The following is a 25,366-nucleotide window of genomic DNA, read 5'->3' on the forward strand; positions in this document are numbered from 1 at the left end:
CTCGCTCCTCTACAGTCCAACCCTCTTGTCCAAATAAAGATGGCATTGGCAAAAATACTGAACTCAAGGCCTCAGAACAGCAGTCCACAAGCCAATGGGTGATGTTATGGTTGCTACTTCCATTGTTTTTACAGTCTATGATACCATTTTCTTTTATTGTTTGCATTTTTTTATTATTACGTGTTAGTTGTTAATTTGTGTTTATGTCACATTAGCTTAAGGTTTTGCTTGTAAAAATACAATACTTTACAATTACACTACATTTTGGGGTGGGGTGGGGGCACTAGTTGAAGCTTGCCTAGGGCGCCGATTGCGCTAGGTCCGGCACTGAACCTGAATCAAAATGTTAACTGTTTATTTGAAAACTGTAACTCAAAAAGTTTCACATCCAACTTTATATTACCATACATCACATATTTAATGCAATCACCGGTATACTGCAGGACATTATATTAGTATTTCATGTCTGGAATTTAAATTAAACTCATACCGTAGAATCCAGAAACTTAATTAGATTTAGCATTTGGAGCCAGTCACTTTGTACAAAACATGGAATTAATTCATTAGCCGTCTTAATTTTATACAGATTTTTTGCATTAATCACTTTTTCATTAAACACTAACTTTGGTTCCGATTTGGTTGCAAGCACAGCATGTGCTTATGGATACATTTAGTGAATGCTTGCTGTATTTGAAAAAAAAAAAAAAGAGATTCTGTGTCTTTTTGGCATTCCAGTGCAGTTCCAAATTCATGTGTGTCAAATTACCATCTGTAAGTAAATGGGGAAGAATTGTGCTGACAGACGGTGTAGCAGTGAATGGGACTCATTTATTGCCACACAGGCGTACAGTACATTATGCAAATCAAAAACTATGAAGGAGGTGAAATCAGGAGAGAGACAAAACCATTGACAGATGAGAAGAATGATTCTCGGCGACATCAATATGCCACTAAATCACATTACAGAGGGATTGGAATATAAGCATACATATGCGGTTAGGTCTTTAGCTGTCAGTGCTCTCTCTTCTGTTTCATCTTCCATCCCTATTCAGCCTTACTTTGGCTCTCTCTGCTCCTTTTCTCTTCCCTTCTCCAGCCTTGTGTCTGCTGCTCCCTCCCTCTCGCTGTCTCGCTCATACACTGCTTTCCAGAGGATTTGACACTCCGAGGTTATTGTGTGCGAAAGATGATTCTCATCTCCACTCACTCTGCTGAGCTCTCATGCAAACTACCGTACCCCAACACTGATGCTGCCAAACTTACCGGCACTAACAGCTTATGTCACACTATCATATGAGTTTTAACAGACAAAGATTTTCATTTTTAGAGAGAAGCGATTTACTCTAGATTAGCCATGCAAAATCATATTGTAATTAGGATGAACTTTGATCTGAAGAAAGACCCCCCACACTGCTCTGTGAAATCGCTTTGTCGCTTCAGGTTAAACTGTTGTTTTGCAGAAGTGAATTGTGTAAAGGAAAAGGTGTTTGACTCAGAGGTTAGAGCAACTGTGGTGAATAAAGCTTGTGAACATGGGCCAAATGGGGCTTGTCTCTTAGGAGTGCCTGGCATCTACCTCTTTTCTGTCGACATGTATCAAATCACGCCTTGCCAAGAGCAAAGGCTCAACCCTGCCTGATCCCTCTCACTTTTCTCCTTCTCTCTCCATTTACCCCTCTTCATTTCCAAGGCTGTCTGCGTTTCTGCAGCATTGTGTGTCATCATCTCTGACTGTTGCTTTCTGGATCATTTACCGTTTGGCTGTTTCAATAGTTAGGGAGAGAAGTTGATACGCAAGCTGATTTTGAACGTAAACTGATGATTTATTCCACTGATACACTATCGGTTTAATGTGACTATCCAAATAATGTCTAATAGCGATCTTAAAAGAGTCAGGTTACCGTTACTGTCTTGTTATAAGCAATTTTAATATTGAACTGAGGTTGCTGGTATGACAATCCCACTTGGAATCAACAACACACCCTGCAGCTTCATGCAGTTTCCAGCTGCTTTTAGCTCATTATTTTTGTTTGTAAGTCTGTAAAACCACAAAATTGTCAAACTTTTAAGATAAAGAAACAAATTAACAAGAGTGGTCGGGGGAAACTAAACATCTAGAAAACCTTTTTTCAATAGTTTAAGAACCAAACCAGGACCATTAAATATTTATATTCTTAAGCAAGCAATGTGATTAAATAGTAAATAGATGCTTGTTTGCAAACATGGCAAAGCTGACAAAGAACAGTTCAGGAGCCTTTCTGCCACTTCATTCTCAAATGCCTTAAAGGGGACCTGTAATGCATTTCCTTATTTTCTGTCATGTACAGATTATAGTTTTACAGTGTCACATATTTATATTAAATGTGGCCAAAGTTTCAAATAATTAAGTAATTATGTAAAGTAATCCCTGAGAGCGAAAACCTCAGGCTTTCGACTCTTAAAAGCTTGATTCCAAGGTTTTGCCTACTTTTGAGACAAGCTGACATCAGCTTGTGAGATTTGATCTAATCCAGATATGCTTCTGCAAATGTTTACATTACATAGCCTGCACTGCGACATGTAGCTACAAACTGACACAAGGGAAACCCATTTCTTGCTAATTTGGGATCAAATTCCTGTTGGAACATGTCCAGTTGTGAAAAGCTTTAACTGGTATTTTTTTTTTTTTGAAAGTGCAGGTATACTACTGTATGTTACAGTCATTCCTCAGCTTTAAATACTTTGTACTAATACTGTTACATGTAGCTATTTGCAAAAGTCAAGGAAACATGTAATCTTGGTCGCCAATGTTGTGTAGTTTCGCCCTGATTTTGGATCATAATCCTGCTAGAAGTCTGGCTGTGAAGATTTTAGTTTAGAAGCTTTTATTGGTGATGTTTTAGGGTAGAAAATGCAGCTATACTACATAAAAGTCAGTCCACTGCTGCAAGTACACTGCTACATGTAGTTGCATGCTAAGACCAGGGAAGGATGTAATCTTGGTTGCTGATGTTGTTAACGTCTCCCTGATTTCGGATCATATTGCTGTTGGAATATGTCCAGCTGTCAAGATTTTTGTTTAGAAGCTTTTTTATTAGTGATGTTCAAGGTAGAAGATGCCACTTTACCTTGTAACAGTTATTCCCTGGCTGACAGTGCACTGATACATGTAGCTACATGCTAACATCAGGGAAACATGATGTGAATATTTTGATTTATAGAAGCCTTTTTATTGGTGATTTCATGAAAAAAAAACAAAGTGCCTCAATACTTCATTAAAGTCATTCCTTCAGTTGCAATAACAATACAGACACTCTTAGTCTGCGGCCCAAAGTGCAAATATGGAAGCCCCAGAAATGCTGACCAGTCAGAGCAAACTGGGATTTTTGGGGGGTGGCTTACAGAGACAGGTGCTAAAATGGAGCATCTCAGACGGCGTAGTGTCCCACAGACAGTATAAGGAAATTAAAATGTTTTTTGAACATTAAAGCATTTAAACACCCTCTAGAAGAAACCCAAAGCACAAGCACAAACCTGAAAATGAACATAATAGGTTACATATAGAAAAGCTTTAATATCTGGTTTTGGAGGATCAAACTGACTCAAGAAAATCCTAATAACCTTTAATTAGCTACACTAGACTGTTAATAATAACAACTGCATGTCTTTCAAAACCACACCAATTTTTCTCAAGATCGCTGTTTTTCTGCCCAGGTGTATCTATTTTTAATCACTCTGCAAACACCTCCCTGACGGTGCCAGCCACTGTTGCCACAGGAGAATGATGATCTGCAATGCCCCTAATTGTCTCTCTCTATTATATATCTTAATCTGCATCTATTGCACTATCTCTGTCTTATTGTCTGTGTCTAAAGTCTCTGAAATAACTCTGGGAGAGCTAATCACACGCAGGACTTAAACCATGTTATCCTGCAGCTGAATAAGTCAAGCATGTATTCAAATGAAATGCCAAACAAATTTGAATTGATTTTCCCTGTGAATTTGCAAGTAATTACATTACTCAATCAGCAAGCGTGTTTTCCCTGCCTTTCTCTCGATGAAGCACACATTTATTACAGTGTCTACCTCTCATTCCATAGCTCTCCTCTGTTTCTTTCTCTGCTTAGAAAGCTAATGGCTATACAAGACTAAAAAGTAAAAACTGACCAATTAACCTCCCATCAATTAGAGAACATTTCATGATTTTTAGAGCAAGACATCAACTGTTCTCATCGAAAAGGTCAAAAGGAAGAATTGATTAAATTGTGTTAGTATGAAGTTGCTTTTTTTAACTTTTATTTTGTCCAAATGAAACATTTATTTTGAAAATGTAAAAGCAAATAGCTCAGTCAGACTTAATGTGAAAGCAGCTGCACCAACATTTTTGCACCTTGAAATGCGACAATATTCTATTAAAGCCAGTAATATTATACATTAATCACCTGGTTGGTGGCAGGGGAACACTAATGCACTGCAGTAAAATTGTGTTTGGGTTGATATAGCTCAGGTGCATTCAAATGACTCCTGCTTCCATGTTTCATCATCTAATATCCTGAAATCTGCATTAGAACATGTTTTGCAAGAAAACATAAATTAATGCACCTGATAGGATTTTTACACCACCTAACTTTATATGCAAATGGCTTGCTGATACATGTGCAGGTGCATTGAGGAGAGAAGAACAAACACGCAAACAAACATAAACAAAAACCATTCAAATCTGGCTGATAAGCATCTTTGTGCGAAGCCTTCAATTATCCTGTAATCTGCAGTCGTGTGCCAGACAGACGTAGTGTATGGGCGTGTTGAGCTTTGCCGGTGGTATTCCTAGCTGTTCTTAAAAACACTCCGATGAAACCCAGAGAGGCTCCAGAAGTCCCTCGACTGAGACTGTGGGTAGCAGGGTTGCCATAGAAACCGCTGAGCCCACCAGGAAGCCGATATAATCATAGATTCCAAAGACGGAAAGGGGTGAAGTCACACATGCACATATTGTACACATGAACACATTTGTAGATGCAGGAGGAAGCACTCGTCTACACACACACACACACACACACACACACACACACAGTATAAAAGTATCCTAGAGTGTTAGTTTTCCAGCTATCCCTTGTCCCTTGATGTGGGGATGCTGCCAGTCAGTTAGTCAAATCCCAATGCAAACCTTTGGTTTGATCATCTCCTCTGCTACAGTATCTCTCTCACACTATTTCCTCAGACTTTCTTTCATTACCACATCTTTGAGTTCAGATCAGGTATCTACCAGTTTCTTGCCCTTACTTACCCTCCTGTCTTTAGCCTAAGTTTCTCACAACAAACATACCTTGGCCTCAGTTTATTAAGTCATGATGTAAAACGACTTCATTAAATAGTAGAGAATAAAAAGAACTTGCAATATTTTCCATAACCATCACACTACTACAGTAGTATCATAAAATAGTAATGTTTGTCAGAGCATTATATTTTAGATCACACAAGCCCATGAAAAGCCTCATTTAAAATTAGGGCTGTACACAAATCAGAATTATGCCACTCGAATCTTATTTGACAGCTCAGTACGGATATTTCACTATTCATTCTTTTTTCTCATACAGAGTTTGAGAGCTTAAACGGGGTTCGGAGGAATGTTCTGAGTCACAGCAATATTCCTGTAACATAGTAAATAAGCCAAGTTAGCCCCTCTGAGCTGATCCATGCCAACGATGCTAATGACATATTGGCAATGTGCAAAACCATTTTTTGCTGCTAAAATCAAATAAGAGCCAGAGACTTCTAAGAAAAAGACAGAAGATAACGTCATCTCAAAGCCTGACCGGGAAGCTCTCTTTCTCCAGGGAGCTGCCTCTCATACCCTGGGTGTGGGTCAGCAGCTGCCTGTACTGGAGAGCAGTGTGAAAGAGAGGAGTGCTCTCTCAGCAGCTACATGTGGGGACCAAAACGTCCTCAGAAGTTCACTACACACAGAGTGACAAAATAAGGGACAGCTCGACCCCTACAATCTAAGGTATCTCAACCTGATGATTCAAATCTACAACTTTCAGGAGGCAGCCTTATTTTGAATGTCAACTCATAATATAGACTTGATCCTGGTTTGCAATGACCGGTTCATAGTCTCAATCAATGACATAATTCAATGGGTCAGAATCACAACCCCAAGGTGTCCAAGTGAAACGAGTCAGGTAAGCCATCATACTATGTTACTAAAAGGTGACTGCAGGTTTCCATTAGTGTTATATTGCTTCTAATTGGTGTAATTGGCTACAGGCTACATCACTTGAACACAAGCTCTCGACTTGCATACTCTTAATGAGAATGATGTGGCAGGAACAGACCACAGTGGAACAGCTACGAGAGAATGCAATTAGAGATGAAAATGGGCTTCAGGTTGTTCTTCACAAACAAACAACAGAGACTGCAACTGAGCAAAACACCGCAGGTGTCCAAATTTATGTAACTTGATAGAGAATAAAAAATGCCAGTGATCGTCTAATGGTTGGGGGGATGTTTCACCAGCAAAAAGCCTCTCTTAGAAAAGTTTTTTTTTTCATTACTCACCAATGAGCTCCTTGTTCCTGATGTCCAGTGCCATATTTCTGAGAGCGGTGGCAACGGCACACACCACCTTGTCATTGTCTATCCTCAGTAACTCCACCAGGATGGGAAGGCCTTTCTCCTTGCGCACAGCAGCCCGAATGTACACCGACCACTGATGGGGAGAAATCGGGGGGGGGAGCAAAAATAACAAAAATAAAATGAATGCACGAATAGTAGTCTGAAAAAAAAGAAAAAAAAGGAGCTGTGGGAGTTCTGAGACAATTTGCAGCATTGTTAAAATGTACAACTAGAGAAAATTTCTATTTGCAAAACCAAGGTTTTACTTCTGTGGTTTTATTCATCAATCCTAACGATTGTGATCACAATCTACTCCTTGCATGCAATAATGGAGATGCAAGGTGGTTGTAATCACAATTGTGTCTACACAGCATAGTAAACAACAGACAGCACATGGAAATAATAAACCGTACTCCTTACTAGTGACACTATGCTTGTTTGCTTAACCTTACTATGAGCTCAGTGCACTCTGTGGATTGTGCACTTTTCATACATGTTTATTCTTCCACCGTCTTATTGTCGCCATGCTGACTATTTTCTGTGACCCGACAGAAAGAAAATAGTGAATAAAATCTGAATTAGAATTGCTGCCTTGCAGTTGGATGCCTCTGCAAACCAGTCAAGGGCATTTACAGTTTACATCCATGTCTAGCCAGACTCATATGTTGCCATGGCAGTAGACAGGACGGGCTTCAAATATAGATGTTGCTGCAAAGAAGCTACAGATTCTGAAAGGTGGATGCTTCACACAAAATCTTCAACCAAATACAAAGATCTCAGCCATCAGTTTCAAGGTGGGCACCCAAGATCTGTGTCACTACTTCAGCATCTGATATCTACCCATCTGTTGCTAAATTATGGCCTGGCATTGAATAATGGCCAGAAAAGTGTTTTTGCAAAACATTATGATGTCACAGTGACATTTGACCTTTTTGATATAAAATATCATCACTTCAACATTTTAACGTATTAGACATTAGTGTGAAATTCTGTCATAATTAGTGTGATGGTTCTTGACTTATTGCCAAAAATGTGTTTTGTGAGGTCACAGTGACCTTGACCACTGAACTCTTGAGTCAAAGTGGACGTTGGTGCCAAATGTGAAAAAATTCACTCCATCTCATGTCCTGAGATATCACATTCACGAGAATGGAATAGACATCACAGGGAACTTGACCATTGACCACTAAATCTACTCATTGGAATACAGATCCCAGCCAAGGAGGACATCTACAGTAAATGCTGCCTCAGAAAAACAACCAGAATCTGTAAGGACCCCATACGCCAGTGCCACCGTCTGTATAACAAACCTTACGAGGCCTCTATGCCTGCATCTCCCAACTGAGAAATAGCTTTTTCCTTGAAGCTATACTTTATCTGCACTGAATCAGACAACTAAGTGCCTCCCATAATCTGTCTGACTGCCCCCATAATTGTCTGGCAAAAGTGACTTTATTACAACACTGTTGCTGCTGTAAATTTCATAACTAGTAGCTATTTTAACTTTTATCTATTTTTTTCTATAATCATGTTTTTTTAATCTATATGCTATACCACCAATGTCAAAATTTCAGACTGAATCTCACTGTACTCTGACAATAAAGATATTCTATTATATTTTTTAATCTTTTTCTATTCTTTTCTAAAGTGGTTGCCGTAGGAAAAAGGGAAAAAAGTCAGATGAAGTGCAATGGGCGAGGTCAAGTGGGAGATGGGTCGGTATAAGAAGGGCTGAGCCATTACACTGACTAACAAGTGATATACTGTAAGAGGGAGAATTACATGAACCAGAGAGAAGAGTTTTGAGCTTGGAGACCACTCTATCCTCCCTCAATAACTATCAAGGTACGCTTAAATAGATCACTTGACCCTAAACAGCTCAAGTGGTGCCGCCTTGTGGGTCAACCATAGAAGACTGGAGATGTGCTAAGCAGCACCAAAGAACAGATCAGTAAATGAAGTGTGAAGATAAGAGATTGTGTGAAAAGCATAATGTCAATGGTATGTTAAGGTTAAAACATTATTGTTTTTTTCTCAAAGACCACAATGGTGAACTATGGTTCATTTAATCATTTAAGGAAATAATTCACCCTTGGAGGGACATGATCATACTGTATGTCTGAACCAAGAGCTTAGTGAACAGAGTGTAGAATGTGCCAGCAGTACGCCAACACAGCTTCATTGGAAACCGCTAGCAAAGTCAGGAGAGGGAGTTTGCTTTCAGGGGACTCAACAAAACATACATGCACGCACACATGCACACAGACCCCAAAATAGAAAATGTGATTTCCTGAAGACCACATGCCCCCATCATTTCCTTGTCTTCCTATAGCTTCTTCGTCCATCTCACTCTTGCTCCGGTTCTCTGTCCATTTCACTACCAATGGAAATACTTACAAAACCAAAATAAGATACACACAACTCCTACGCACATTTACAAGACCACAGAGACATTCATCTCAACCACAGTGTGCTTCCCTGTCTGCAACTGCCTCTAGACTTCAAGTTTTAACAAACAGCAAAAGTAATGTAACCTTTCGACTAAGCATTTTTTTTGACCGCATAAACGTTTCTATCGACATTCCCACATTGCCTGTTTACTACCAACATTGTCTGATGCAGTTTTCCAAGGTCATTCCAAGGTTAAGCCCTCACGTTTTCTCCTTTTTACCCTTATATACACACCTCCCTCAAGGCTATAGCTGCCTTTACCAATACTCTCCAATATGACCGCATGACTCATACATTATTACCATCTAGCTGTTTCCATCAGTCAGCTGCTGTTGAACTCTAGCTCTCCTCCCTGGTGTGTTCAAGCTCGGAGCCGTTACATTATTACAGTTATTGCATTGCTGCTGAACAATATTATATACTACAAAACACATAAAAACATGGGATTGTGCTGGAAATATGTCAAAGTCAGCCGAACGGTGAAATGAGCAAATACACCATTATTCCATCTGACTGAGTCTTTGAGCTGTTCATCTTTTGTTCTCTGTGGCATTTACTGCAGCCAAATCAGCCTTTGAATTTGTATAAAGACAGATCTGAACTTTAAACGGATGATAGGAGTTGAGAACAATGTTGCACACATGAAATCGACCTTAGTGTTCCTGATATTTATCTTCTGCCTGCCATGAAAATACATTTATAAAACAGCAAGGTGATTCTGATTTACATTTGCACATCCTGTAAAATTACGCCTTACTTTAAATCTATCCTAACCACATATCAATAAACAGATGCAAAACCAGATCTACGTTCTAGCTATGAGCATGTCTTATCAGTCATCAAATAGGTAGCCTTCACACATAATAGCATGCTTGCATGCACACTCATACACACAGTAGCTTTGTCCTTCTTACAAATCAAATAAAGTTCATTGTCATTTTACATTACATCAAGGCGAAAGGAAGAATAAGAGAGTGTTTCTCTAGGATCAACGAACAACATTACCATTTATACAGCACAGCACAGTCTCTGAGCCTGCATACCTAAGATGTATGGACTGCAAGCTAAAACAGTTCAAGTTAAAATAGAAGAGACAATAAAATAACAGTAGTATGAAGGTGTAAAAAACAGCATAAAAGATATAAAAGAGGAAAACAGTATAAAAATGTGAATAAATTGTTTGGTTTGTGGCTTATCTGAAAAATACTGTTCGTATATTCTATGTCTCTGCATTCAATGCACGGCTAATTAGGACAAACTCATGATGAATCCCTTCCTTTCATACTAATGGACAATTAAAAAGATATAAAGACACATACATTTTCAAGAGCCTGCATTTACCTGCTCTGTTAAAAACAGAAATACAAGGACTGCAAGGGCAGCGTGAGTTCCTGCACTCCCAGTATTAAAGTGCAGTGATGATGGTTTAAGGTATGTTTACATGATTATACTCCTGGGCTCTGACTATGTTTATGTGCGACAAAGATGCTTCAAGTGAAGCAAAAAGAAGGCTTTGTGAAACATTTTATCTCTAGCCTTTACCTTCCAGCTGCCTGCGGCAAGGTTCTGCAGAGCCCCAGCTGCTCCCTCCAGGGTGTCAGGATTGGAGCATTCAGACAGCAGGGTGAGGTAGGGCTTGACGATGGTGGGGTGCCACAACATCTGAACCCCTTTAGGGGGCTCCGCCGTGTCCGGAAAGGGACCCACGCCATCCCACTGTGAAAGAGGAGATAAGATTATTAAAAGTTCTCTAAACTTTAGAGAACAATGAGATACTTGAGTGAACACTGTAAACTTTTTTCTAGCAATGGGTTTTTTAAGTGTGTTTCGACTGAGACCACAGCAAGCAGAAGTCAGCTCTGATGTCATAGGGTCCTGGAGTACACCTGTGCATCACTACAGCAGGATAAGAAGTTAAACCACTGGAGGCTCAGATTGAACATCATGTTCTGAGTTTGTTACAACAAACCTTTCATCACCAAATCATGGACTTCGACCTGGTACTGGTCCACTGCCCTTATGAAAGCAATAGCTTTACTCATTTGAGCCTGTCTTTACTGATTCTTCACTGTGCTTAGTAGGTTTAACCCTCCAAACGTGTTCTTGAGAAATCGCAATCATGAGAATGTGAAGGACAAGGTCACAGTGACCCTTTTTCCTTCATATTATAATCAATTCATTGTTGAGTCCAAGTGGAATTTGTGCAAAATTTGAAGAAATTACCTCACTGTGCTCTTGAGATATTGCATTCACAAAAATGAGAGTGATGCAAGATCAGAGTGACCCTGACCTCGAACCACTAAAATATTACCAGTTCCTCCTTGAATCCAAGTGGACATTTGGACAAGTGAAAAATTTAAAGAAATTCCCTCAAGGCATATCTGAGATATCATATTCACGAAAATGGGATGAGCAGACAAACGGACATACACCTACGTATGTAGCTATGGACGGATGGAGATGCAACCTGAAAATAAAAAGCCTATGGCCACAGTTTGAGTCAGCTTTCTATGTTATGAACATAAATAACCACACCAAAAACTCACAAACAGCTACATGGACATGAAAGTGGCATTAACTCCATTCAAGCCAATGTCAAAGGTCAAAGGTTTGTTTACACTTTTACTAAAAGAGGTGCTTTTTATTGATTTTATTTAAAAGATTCACTCTTTCTTTTACTTGAAATGTGGACTTTAAGTTTATTGTATTCAGACTAATTTTATTTATGGTAATAGTTTAATTTGTTAACAAGTGCCAAACAAGTTCAGTGAGTCTTTATTAATAGTGTTCTACTTTGAAAACTGACACTAAACCTTGTTGAAATGAGATGAAAATGCACCGTGTTGATTGTATTTGAAGGGTTTGGCTACAATTCAGATATTATGAGTTTTGGACCAGGGACAAATTTGTAGTAACTGGACCTCTTTCAATTTTAACTGAATAACCCTACACTAACAACACAGCTAAGCAATGAATTTCAAAGGAGTGGAGTAGCTTTCATTCACTTCCCCTGCTCTTCCCATTCATCTGATTTCGTACCTGCACTATTCATGGAAGACAGATATCTGTGGTTGTGTATTCTAGTGTGTCTAAGTGCATGCATTACTACATCTCCACTTAGTACACCCTGACCTATTAAAAAGCCACAGACACTGAGTAAATCGCTCCCTGTCAACCTGCTATGAGGGAAAGAATAGTGATGGAGGAGAGAGGTGGGAAAGGGCAAAAAAATAGAAGGAGAAAGAGATGCAAGTGAAAACAGTCTATGAGTGAATATTTCACTCCTACATTTGCTTTTAGATATAAAGCTCCACACCTCTCTTCCCCTTTACCTGCATCCTCCTCCTCTCCTCCACTACAATGGAGTCCCTTGATGTCTGAACCTCTTTGTTGAGTGACATGCCCACACCTCTCTCACACAAGCATGAACCCACAGCTAACTCGCTTTCTCTCTCTCCCCTTTGATTTCTATTTCTTTCCTCTCCTGCTTGTCATTAATAACTTGTCCCCCCTTTCTCTCCTGTTGATTCTTTCTCTCAACCTCTCCCTTGACTTCTCTCCCTTTTCTTTCTAACTCGCCTCCCTCGCTCCCTAATTTCTTATTCTATTTCCATCCTTCTCTCTCCAGTTCTCAGTTTTTCCTCTCCCTATCGACCTCCTCGGTTTCGCTCTGCTGCTTCTCCTCCTCCCCTTGTCTCAAGGTAAACTAGGCTAGTGTGTGTCTTGAGAGAGGTGCTGTAGAGTGTGTGTGCGTGTGTGAGTGTGTGTGTGTGTGTGTTTGTGTGACTGCATGTTTTTATCTATACACAGATTCTCTGATCAAAAAATCAAAGGCGTCTTATAGTTTGAAGTGTGTAGAGGTGCTATAACAAGAGGCATCAACTGTTTCACAGCAGAGTACTTTCTGTTGCCTAGAGACATCCTACATACTAAATTTGAATGTATAATGTTAATTTGTGTATTCAAGATTCTCAGAAGATTAAGTATATCAAACATTTTCAAATGCGTTTGCTCTAGTGTGAGAAACTGTTTCATATGCAGCAAATACGTTTTGTTGTTTTTTTAAGGTGATTTCCCATATGTCATTTTGTATATTCTGCATCTGTACAGATAATAATCATAAAACATGAAAGCTGCCACATTCACTGAGGCTTTAGCTCTACATTGTTTGCTGTGGGGAACTTGTTAGTTGCAGCTGTCCTGTTTGATAATGCCAGTAAAGTCAATAATACACTCACATTAAAGTTATCTGGTCACACAGCTGGATACCAACAGCGTTATTCATTATTCATAAGTGGAAAGTGATATGTTTTCAACTTTTCTACTCTACAGCCCTAATTGGTATTGTTGACACCACTGCTGCTTTCCATCTTTTCTCAGAGCTTAGCAACTATCCACACATGAGCAATGGACACTGAACAACAATATGCAACATTGAAGAGAGAAGAAAAAATATGTTTGCTGAAGAGGTAAAGTAGTTTTGTAATTATTTAACTATTTTCTATTCATTTTAAACCTAGCGTTACTTGTTCTTTGAAAGTTGTTACAGACTCTGTTTGTCACGGCTCACCTACATTCAACTGCTTTGGGAATTAAGTCAGCCGTTACTACTGTGGACATAGTGACAACTGCAAAATTACTCTTTCACAGCAAAATTACTCCTTTGCTGCAGATAGCTAGCACTGGACCTGGGAAGACAAACAGCACAGTTCTCTTCCTGCTTTTGTTGCAAAATGGTTGATGTACTTCCTTTTTTACCGTAAATCAATCCTTAATTTTTCCCTAAAGATTGTACCCGGAAGGCAGGCAGAATTGCATAGTGAAAGCTAGGCTAATAGCAAACCACTTTCAACAGTTTTTCGTTGTTTTACAGCTATTACATTTTGAAATCAACCTTAAATAGAGAATTAAATGTTTAAACGAAAAAAAGTTGTCTCTGGAGGCTTTCAAGAATTTTCAAGAGACATAAATCCTAAATCAAAGCAGAAATCTATAAAATGTCCCTGAAATGACACAAAGAGAAAAAAAAAAAAAGGTGTGTGTTCCAGTATCCATTAGGAGTGTTTGGGAGCAGTTCAGATTCAATGCTGCTCCTTGGCCTTGCTGTCTGAATCTGAAAGGAGACTACATTACGGTCAAACTGCCCAAGTCTCTCTCTACCTGTCTCTCTGTCCCTCAGGCCAGGTTTCTTCTTCTACAACCCGTCATTCTCATATATGTGGCAGTGTTTACCCCTTGGTTCCTCCTACTTGGTCTTCTTCGCACCGAGGTCTATGTGTCTTACTTTTAATCCCTCAACACCCCTCAATAATTCTGCTCTCCGATCTGAATCAGACAGGTTCTGACAAAGTATTGGCTATTATGTTGTGTTAATCGTGGCCTTGGGGTGGGATTCAGGTTTGTTTCTTAAATGCAATTTATTAAGAATTTCTCTCATCCTTTCTCTTCTCTCTCTGTCTATGTAAATGATCTGTGTCCACGTGGGTCATGTGTTTCAAGCAGATAGATAATGGCCATGGGGAAGAGACATGGTGTAGCCAATCAGTCGTATTAGCCTGGAGAGCCAACGACAAATAATGGATGAAAGAAAACATGCACATAGCTCTGAGTCTTAGAATTGGTTTGCATCTCATATATCAGTTGTGTGGTCCTTAAGAATGCTTGGACAGGCAGTGTTTAAGGTTGGTTTTGAGCCCATGGATATTCTAATATGAGCTCTGCCAGCTCTGCAGTCAGGTCAGGTGTGCTTTTGACTTAAGCAAAACATGAGGTCTCGTCCATGAAGAGAAGTTCACCGCTACCGTAACAGCCTGAAAAAGGCATTAAAGGAAAAGAAGGCAGAGAAGACGGAGAGTGAAAAAAATAAAATGAGAATGATGCAGCTTTTGACAAGGGAAGTTCAGTTAAAAAGTTTCAAATACATGAAATGTGAGAAAAAAACAGCAAAAAAATGGTTTATGAGTTGATACATTATAAAAGAAGCCAATGCAATTCAACTCAGCTTGCATAATACTCTGTGATCTATGATTTTCATCCCTGTCTTCCATTATTTACCACACATGTCCCTGTTGAAGGCGCGGATGCTTCAACTACTCATGCAATGTTTCTGCTTCATCATGAAAGCTGTCTTCTTTTTGCACCCGTGTGTATATATACAGATGGGGGACAAATGAAAGTAAAACCCAGAATAAACCAGTGCAGAAACATAATGAATGTGGATGCTTCTATACAAGGTATGAGGGGGTCTCTGAACATTTTGAGCATTAAAACCATGTTAATCATATGACCTTTGAAGTAACATGATCTCAGCCAAATTGACCACCAACAGGAGACTTTGAACTGGTGTGTTAGGGCCCAGACACATCGAACCAACTTCAAAGAACTGGCAACGACGAAGAATGACTGTTGTGTGGCCTCACATTGCTTGTGTCTCGGCCAAGATGTTGCACTTGTATCACTAAACCAATAGCCAAAAGCCAACTAGCAGGTACATTCTGTGTCTTCATGAGAGGAAATAACTCTGCATACCAGCAGGTGCAGGCTCAGAGGGAGTGCGCAGACTTTTAAGCCAATTTTCAAACTGGCCAAACAGTGGAATTACAACCTCTGGGTCTATAACATGATACCACTGAACCCAAAAAAACCTTTGTCCTGTAGACTTAGATTGGGAGACATCTATCTATCTATATTATTTTTTAGCATTTCAGTTCTTGTGAAATGAATTGTTTCACAATCAGGATTTGATCAATTTGGTTAATTAATAATTGTATCCCCATTCAAGTAAGTAGAAACTGCAAGTTAACCCCCTGGCTGTAATGTACGAGGGTCTGTAATGCGCCCGTGGGCCCAATAATTCTGAAGATTTGGGTAATTTTACACCCAGGGGGTCAAACTGTTTTGGCTTCACTAAAAAAATTTCCTAGGAAGGAATGATGCCCCACCTAGTACGCTGTATCCAGTTTTCTTTATACAGCAATGAGAAGGAGACTGTAGTCTCTATTCGTCATTCAAAAGGGAAAATGGAAGACTGACAGGATGGATTCAAGCCAGTAAGCTCATGAACAAAATATGACAATAAAATGTTAAATGAACAAAAGATATTTACTGTGCACTAACAGACAATTACAAACCATTTCTGCTAAAGAACTCAATGGGAAAAAAACTGATGTCTTCTTGACTTTAGTCTTTTGTCATTTCCATTTCTCTTCTCATGCCGTAAGCTGAACTTCCAATCAAAGTGATTTCGTTCACCAATGGGCTCCACAATCTCCAATGCCAATTCAACAGGCTAAATCAGCCGAAAAAAAGCTGATGTTGGCCGACTAGCGCCAACGGTGCAGGACACACAGCAAAAACTGGGGTGACAGACGCTCACTGATGTCCCATCTTAGCCTCATGGCTGACCATCATCGTAGCGTGTCAGGGCCCTTAAACTGCACTTTCAAACACTATCAAAAGTGTTCGTTCCTCCACCTGACTACAACACTCCTGTGCTATTCTGTTGCAGGTTAAAAACTTGAATGATTCTAGACACCCATTTTTGAATTTATTGTGTCCATTCTGTCTATCTACAGTATATCTTTGTCTCTACTTCCTTTATCTATCATCTGCTCTTGTCCTTACCTGATCGGCTCCCTTCTTTTTCTTCTTCTTCTTGCCCCAGCAGCCAGAGCTCTCTCCGTCACGGCCGTTAGCATCACAAAGCAGGCCATCCAGCTCCTCCAGCCCCCCCTGCTGGCCGTGTGAGGTCTCGGCAGCCAAGCGGTATGACAGGTTTCTCAGGATGCAAACACAGTTCTCAACAGTCTGTAGATAGAGAGAGTTGGGAGAGATGAATTGAGGTAGGAGGAAGAGAGGGGCGGGGAGAAGGAAGAAGAGATGAAAAAGAGAGAGATATAAATGAATAAAGTGAGAAAGTTGAGGTGGGAGATATGCATTTGATGCCATTTAATGAAACATCTCGCTTGAAAACAAAGAGCAGACAAAAAGTCAAAGCATGCTGATAAAAACCACCCACTCTCACACTTTTACACTATCGGCCTTCAACCCCCACCCACAAGCCAGACAGACGGAGAGAGTGAGAGACAGAGAGCGACGAAAAGGAAAGAAAGATAATCTCACAGGTAATGTGCCTCTGTATTTTGTTAGCACCGACTTTGAAATGAGATTAGAAGAAACTCAGGTAAATGAGGAAAAATGACGAGCCCAATACATCGTATCACACCCCATTAAACACAAAGTTTAGAGGCGAACCTGCCAGCCGCGGAGTGTGCCTGAATGAGAGTAAACTAATCCTTACAGTGTATGGTGTCTATGCTTAAGTGTGTACTTTACCCGAGCGTGTGTACTTGTTTAGCAACAGCGAGAAAGGGGAGTCATCGAGTCAACAGAATGGAAATTAACAAAGACGAATCATCAATCTTCTCTCTGTCCGTTGGTTTACACAAAAACAACTAAGGAGTGTAATTGAACGGCCTCCAGAGATGCAACAAACAAAACAATGTCTCACTCCAGCGAGCTGCAATCATGTCTGAAATTCTATTCACATGCTACTATAGAATGATGTAGGAGAAGTTACATTTTACTCACTATTTACTTTGACATTTTATATTTCGATCTGTTATTCTACACTCATTCAGTACGCTGTCCTTTCCGGCTGCGTGGTTTGGGGAATAAAGAAATTCTTGCTTTTGGTTTAAGAATGATTATGTATTACTCACTCACTTGCTTCACAGGAAAGTCAGAGGTCTGGGTCAGTTTCTAAACAGCAGCTATTCAACAGAAATCCCATTCTTGTGTGTGGGAATCTACAAAACAAACTGATGCGAGACAAAAGCTTTCTATGTTGTAATACAGTTTTGTCTCTATGACCTTGTGCTTTATACACAATGTACTTATAGAATCTGCTTTTTTATAAAACTCTTTTGGGACATACTGTACATCAATGGACTTGCTGTATACTTCTCCACAGCGAAGTTGGACCCATTACACTTTCCCATATTTTCTGTATATAATGTTTCACAGTCATGGATGAAACATGGCCAGAGTTTCAAATAATAACGTAAATGTATGTAAAAGTAAACCGTTTGAGCAAAACCTCAGGCTTCAGACTGTTCTGAATACTACTTTTTTTGTTATTGTGTGGTGATTTTTTTTTTACATAAGATAAAGTATCTCCATACACAGTCATTGCCTTGCTGCAAGTACACCGCACAATGTAGCTACATGTTAACAATAACTGTAATTGTGGTTGCCAATGGTGTAAATTTCTCCCTGATTTGAAATCATATACCTGCTAGAACATGTCGGGTTGTGTTTAGAAACTTTTAATGGATGATTTGCAATGGCAGAACATGCCACTATACTCTGTTACAGTCATTTCTCCAGCTGCTATGATGGTGAAGAGACACCAAGAGCACAAATGTGGAAGACCCGCAAACACTGACTGATGAAAGCAGACTGGGTTTTTTTCAGAAGGGGGGGTTAAAGACACAGGCGCTAAAACAGAGCCTCTCATACAGAGTATGAGGAAACTAAATCATTAATCGTTTGTTTATATTCTTGCTCCTGAAGTCGGTAATTAGCACCTCCTTCCCCGTGACATCACAAGCATTATGAAAGACATCAAGCTTTTACTAGTCATGGGGGAACTCGTATTCTAAAATATCTTTCTGACAAGTCACAGCAACATTTTATTACTCCATAATTGCATAATCTAACACAGTGGCCACTGTAACAGCAAAAAATATCATATAGTTTGAACCCAGCATTAAGTCTTGCACCATCATTTCAAATGACTGTATCAGTTAGGTTAATTGACTCTTAGCTATGTGCCAGTACATACTGTGAAACCTACCTAAATGCCTTTAAAAATTCCTCACATCTGTGCAATTCCTCACAGCATAATAGCAGTAATCTGTAGATTGTGTTTAATGGGACACTCGACTATAAAACATAATTGTCACATTACATATAGTGAATATTCCTCTGATCTTGCTGTCTGGATCTGTGAACATTAAAATGAAAGGAGGAGAGCACTGAGACTGTCTTGATGATCAAAACTCAGATCCCGAAGAATCTGAAGAGTGATGATGAGGGGAATTTTTTGTGAGAGCACTAACCGGGACGAAGTGATTATGCAAGTATATGGGCACATAAACGGGCAGATCATCAGTTATAATGTTACTTGAACGACTTCAGCTTGAGTGTTTTAATAATTCCTGCTTAATCTGATGCTACAAATGCATCCATTTAAAATAATCCACGCGAAGTATTGGTAATGTGAGCTACTTTGCATTAATTATAATGTTGTTGACTCCTTGAGATCTATTTTCTTGGAAGTATTTCTAATGATAGACCCGATCAGTCTGTCATAAACAGTGGATAGTGTGAGGAGGAGGTCTGACAGAGCATGCATGCAAAAAAAAAAAAGAAGAGTAAAAGGCAGTAAAAAATGAACACGAGGCCTAATGTGCATCGCTGTTTAAACAGTGACCACGTGCTGGTTCACCTGCCAATCAGTCTTTGTTACTGTGGCGACAGCAGTACTCCTCTGGTGACTGCAGTCAGATGGTGAAGAGGGGCGGGTGGTTAAGCAGTGATTAAGGATGGCCATTTGGAGAAGCTGGGAGACAGGGAGACCTTGAGAAGTCAGCCATCCACAACACTGTTTATATAATATTGACTGGCCCCCACATACTGTGTGTCATGGACACACATATACACTCCATGCCAACAATGTGTTCTCACACATTAAAAAAACAAACAAAAAGTGAACATAAACCCGCTCAACTCTGACTAGTGGCAGAGCTAAATTGGCAGCAAGAAGTGCTGCGACACGTTGAATTTGAGTTCTTTAATTTGCCCTAAATAAAAGGCGTTGACGAACTGCACACTCCTTGAAAACCAAAATTTGTCTTTGCTGTCGCTGCTGGCAGTTAAGGTACAGCCATTGTTGCTTTTTTTAATTTCTTGCCTCCTGTGCAATTAGATTTAACCCGTGTGTCTACAAGCAAAAGAACGAGACACCTTTCTCTCTTGCAGCTGATGACGTAGTTTGAAAATGCACATTTACCGTACGATAACCTTTAAAGCACAATTGATGGAGTTCGAAAGACAAACGCATGAATGAATTTACGCAGGCACAGTCATGCACATTACATAAACGCAAGCCAAGATGCTCAAAGTCAACACACACACCTTGCTGTCAATCTCGCCACTACCCAGAGAGGTCTGGATGACGTAGAGCAGAGCATCTGTCAGGCCGTCACACTCCCTCATCCTTCGTCTTGCCTCCTCACCTGCGGAGCTTACATTCCTGCAACACACACACACACACACACACAAAGAAGACTGGTCAGAGTATGTGTGTGTATGTGTCTGTGTGTTTGCCAAATAGAGAGAGAAAAACAAATGGGGAAAGAAAGAGGGTTGGTGAGGAGGGAAGATAAGACAGGAAGACAGATGAAAGAAAAAAGAAAGCTGGTAACAAGAGGTGTAGAAAGCCAGGGAGAGAGTGAGAGCGAGTGAGAGACAGACACCGGGAAAGCCTGGCAGCTCTCCCTAAACTAAACAATTGAAAGGGGAACATTAAAATTCTGGATACATCTCAATCTATGCCCCGAAGGCTCGCCTCAATTTAAAGCACTTGACTTGAGTCCAAAAAAAAAAAAAAAAAAAAGAGTAGGGAGAAAAAAGAAAGCTGCTTTAGTCTGACAGTTGGTTCCTGAACTTAACAGCCAACACTCACACCAACGCTGCTTTGATAATTTGACAATATTGTATCATTTATTATTAGCGGCTTTGCCAATATGATGCACAGAAATAATGAATAGAATTTTAATTGAACTTGAGGTACAGGTGGGTGGTGTTGGGTTGAATTTGTTTGGGTTTCAACATGAGGCTGTCTGTGATACAGATACACTCAGTCCCAGACATTGACTCATTTGCCTCTGTCAATAAAACAAATATGAAACTGAGTTGTGCGGCTTGAGATAGATGGAATATTGCATTTCCCTTCTTCAACACAATAATGAATAGACACATCTGAATGTTCATGTAACTTTAAAGATGACACAATTCAGGCTGTTCTAATGCACTGTTCGTACATTTTCCTACTAAATGCAATGCACCAGATTTTGTAAATAACCCACATATTTGGAAAGTTTGAGATCATTTAACCAATGAGCTGACAAGATTAAAATAGGTAGTCCTGTAAGAAGGCAGGTTGGGGAGGTGGATGGGTCACAAACATGGTACTGTCTTCCAGGACTTTAACCCAGCCAATGTGCAGAACAGTAGGAAGTCTGGTGAACTTTGAGTCATTTTAAGATATGCCGTCACCATTTTTCTTTTCCTAAACTGTAAATGTAACGTTACTTTACCTAACTTACCTCACCAAAGTAACTTCATATCAAGTATGTAACTTTACTTGCCTAAACCAACCACTTTATTTTTTTACTAAACTTGAACAAAGTAAGTTACTTATATTATTGGACTGTCTTGTACCAGTGGAAAACGTGCAAATTTTGGAAAAGGGCATAGTTCCTAATCCTTTAAATATCATACGAATCATTGTGTGGGAATACTTTTGATGAAAGATTACACAACATTATCCAATATCCAGAGAATATCAATGCCACTCACACGATTGGAATGACTACAAGGATTAGTTATGATGCAGTGTGATCTCCGTAACACTTCATACACACTATATTAACAAATACTTGACATAATTAGGATGGTCAATACTCTGAACTATGACCTGAAATTTGGGAAATGACTAAATATATATTACATCTTGAATAACAACTTGGAAGGGAGCCATTCCAGAAAAACCAGAAGACATCATTTTGACATAGAGTATAAACTTTGTGTTTACATGGTAAAGACAAAATAACAGGCAGGTTTGTACTCAAAACAAGACAACTTCACAGACAGCCTTTTTTTTTCTTCTTTTTTTCCCTTCATTTTCCAAAGACAGCTTAATAAACTCCCTCAGTCAATCTCCTGCTCAGAAATAGCATTTACGGAAATACAAAAGCAGGAAATGTTTCCAAGTGAGTATAGTCTGCTTCTGTGTGTACCCAGCTGTAGACAGCCTTTAGGGAAATCAATCCTAGAGCCATAGCATGTGTGTGTCTGTCTATGTGTAAATGCCAAAGTGACAAAAGTGTACGCACGGTCTTAAAATCTCATTGTTGCAACCGCTCAATACATTTTATCGGCATAGTCACAATGTGCCAGATCAATTCTTGTCAATTCTGTTCATAGTGACAATGAAAGCAGAGAGTCGTGTCCTCTAAAACTGTTATATTACACAATATTGCTGCCATTGGTGTAGTGATAGTTGTAGAGCGGGAATACATTGCTCACAAGAGGCAGGTACACTTAAGCGAATGTGTGCAAAGAGGTTTTGAAGTTATTACTACAATTCATCCTCTGGTGGCCGTATTAGATGGTTACAATTGTTGTTGAGACCATGAAAAGCTGATTGTGATGTTTTAACTACTTGGCCATGTCAGTATTCCTATCTGTGCTGCTTTCAACTGAGAATGGATCAATTTATCACCAAGGTTGTGTTGAGAGGATTTTATTTCTTCAGGCTGTTATCATTTACTCTTTGTGCTTATACCTATAAAAAGTAATGCACTTTAATAACAAACATAATCATAAGCCATGAGGCTGTGATCATGTGATCCATGTGCTGCAGCCTGTTCTTCCTCATATGACGGGAGCTAAGGAGAAAGTCAGGGGATGTAGTATAAAAATCAACAAAATCTTGCCTCAGTGAGGTGGTTAGAGTGAAAAATTACGCTCGTACTCTTGCCTTCATTGGTTGGTTAGGTTTAGGTATGGGGAGTCAGGGTAAGAGTAAAAATGTTAAGGTAAGCCAATCAGAGGCAGAGCAGAGTCAGGCAGATTAGGTTGGACCAACGCCTTAACTATGCAAGGGGGGAAAAAAGGGTCAATGTGGATGGATGGGTCAAACCATCACAGGACTTTGACCCAGCTGTTTGTGTCTTGATGTAACCAAAAGTCAACGTTAATTGAAATGATTTATGAATGTAACATAAGGTCTTGTCATGTCATCACGTTACATTAAGAACATAATGTAACGACTGCCAATCGTGATTGTTTTTCTACCTAAACAAGTAGATTAATTTTTTTAAAAAAACAACTATGTCTTCTGATTGAGTCATAAAACAGACCAGAGAGTATGACAAGCCAATAACACACTTAGCGAAGTTTGCAAATATGTCAGTGTCATTATACTGCTCCATTATGGCCTTTAAATACAACACAACTGTGTGAATATATAGACACAACTTATATTGCATCTTTCTATATTTATCGGCCGGTTGTTTTACACTGAATCTTTTAGGACAATGCTACAATGAACCTGAATTATGCTGCCTTACTGATAAGGGAATAAGAGTGAGGACAGCTGAGCATAACAGAGAGCAAGGCATCAAAAGAATTAGCAAACCAATTACTAAAGTTTGGTTACAGGAGTTTAAACATGTTTCTTTAAAAGGTGAAATGTCAAAAAAACAGATGAGAAAGACAATAGAGGTGTGAACGAGGAGACGGGGCGATAGTGTGAATGAATAAGTTCATCCATCACATTGGCATTATAAAGAGATCATGCACAGCTTTTTCACCAGTCTATGAGATGAGGTCAATCATTTATTGTACTGATGAGAAAGAGAGAAACGAGGGAGAGGGAGGAAGACACAGGAACTCAATTAAAACTTCAACAGAAGGTCAAGTCATTTTCACCCGCTTTGAATGCTAATGGGCAACAAGAACACGATGGAAAACCCGCTTAGCAGAGACACAACTCTCTGTCGAGTCGATATAAAACAACAGAACAGTGAAAACACTTCACCTTGACTAATGTTTAAGCACCAAAGACAGGTGGTGGGTGGGTAAGAAAAACAGAGGGTGGACTACTTATTGCTTTAACGCCCAGCCCAGAATATGCTGACTTCTACTGAGATTTCAATCAAGTTTTTTTTATCTGATACTTCATCATGGGTGGAAGCGAAGACACCTAACTGTGCTACATAAATGTTTAAGTGAGAAAACTTTCACAAAATGGTTGTGAGTTATGCCAGTATTGATGTACAGTCAAGACAGAATGAGCGCTGAAAATGCCCTTGTTTCCGTTATATATAGATTGGAGCAGAATTTAAAGTTCTTAAGTGAAAATGGGAAAAAAAGAGACAGACTCGAAGGCGCTCTTCCAACATTTGGCAAGCTCCTGTTTCTCTTGTAAATCTTCTCCACACAGACAGAGCCTTAACTAAAGCATGCATTACTTCGCAGTTTTCTCTTTCAGTGGAAAATACAGACAGTGGAGCAGTTTGAGGCCTTCCAAATATGTTTTATTTTATGTAAAAGCTGATTAGTTTTGCCCAGCCAGACCAACTCAGTTTTTCTAACACTGGGATATACTAGTGCTAACTGCTAAAAAAAATTGGTCTTAATCCTTTTGTTCAAGGTAGAAGAACAATTCTGGAAATGCACATCCTATGTCTTTGCAAAACTGTATTAAAACACAATAAAAACTAGATAAGTACACTCCACAGAGTGCAAATAAGCAAAGATAACAAAAAAGGGCTTCTTTAATCTTGAATTATGCTTACTGATTCATACCCTCATTGATGACAAACTAACTAGAGGTCCTCAAACATATGATTATAAATGTGCATGCCAAATATTAGACTGATTGGTCCAGTAGTTTGCAAAATTAGCTGGAGACTGACAGCTACACGTGCACATACACGACCAAACGCATGATCCCTTCTATGCTCACACCGAGCAGAGATAATAAAGATTTAAATCATTTTAGTTGACATTTCCACAGGAGCCACATGTTTTCAGACTGACTATTATAAACATCGACCAATGACAACGCTGCCAGTGGCGCATTAATCCTGTTAGGTGGAGTTAAATTTGTTGACTGACTTCCTCCATGGCCTTGTTCTTGTTATACAACAAGTGAAGCCAGAATGCATTGGAATCCATTGACGTTTGTAAAATTAAAAAAAAATCAATGATACATGCTTTTATGCTTCTAGATATTAGAAATTATATGGTGTATAGCAGAGATAAAATAAAATAAATCATGGTGATGTCTATGCACTCTCAATATATTTCACAATTAAATGCAAATTCCTTTGCAGTCTTTTAAATACCTAGAAATGAAAATTATTGAACATGAACTATGTCATGTCAATAACTACACTACTTGTGTCTGTGTGGACACATTGCTCTGGACAGGCTTGAACAAAACAGCCCCATGGACTGCAGATGA

General features: G+C 39.4%; 1 protein-coding gene across 1 annotated transcript in view; it reads right to left on the reverse strand.

The window, feature by feature from the left end:
- Positions 1 to 25,366, reverse strand: part of ctnnd2a (catenin (cadherin-associated protein), delta 2a) — a 302,877-nt gene that overhangs the window by 34,567 nt on the left and 242,944 nt on the right. Inside the window, 4 exon segments of the mRNA XM_042510566.1 lie at positions 6,538 to 6,688; positions 10,588 to 10,761; positions 16,669 to 16,851; positions 20,245 to 20,362. Of these exon segments, the coding sequence (XP_042366500.1) occupies positions 6,538 to 6,688; positions 10,588 to 10,761; positions 16,669 to 16,851; positions 20,245 to 20,362 (626 nt within the window).

This window comes from Plectropomus leopardus, chromosome 21 (assembly GCF_008729295.1).
Source record: "Plectropomus leopardus isolate mb chromosome 21, YSFRI_Pleo_2.0, whole genome shotgun sequence".
In the NCBI taxonomy this organism is placed as follows: domain Eukaryota; kingdom Metazoa; phylum Chordata; class Actinopteri; order Perciformes; family Serranidae; genus Plectropomus; species Plectropomus leopardus.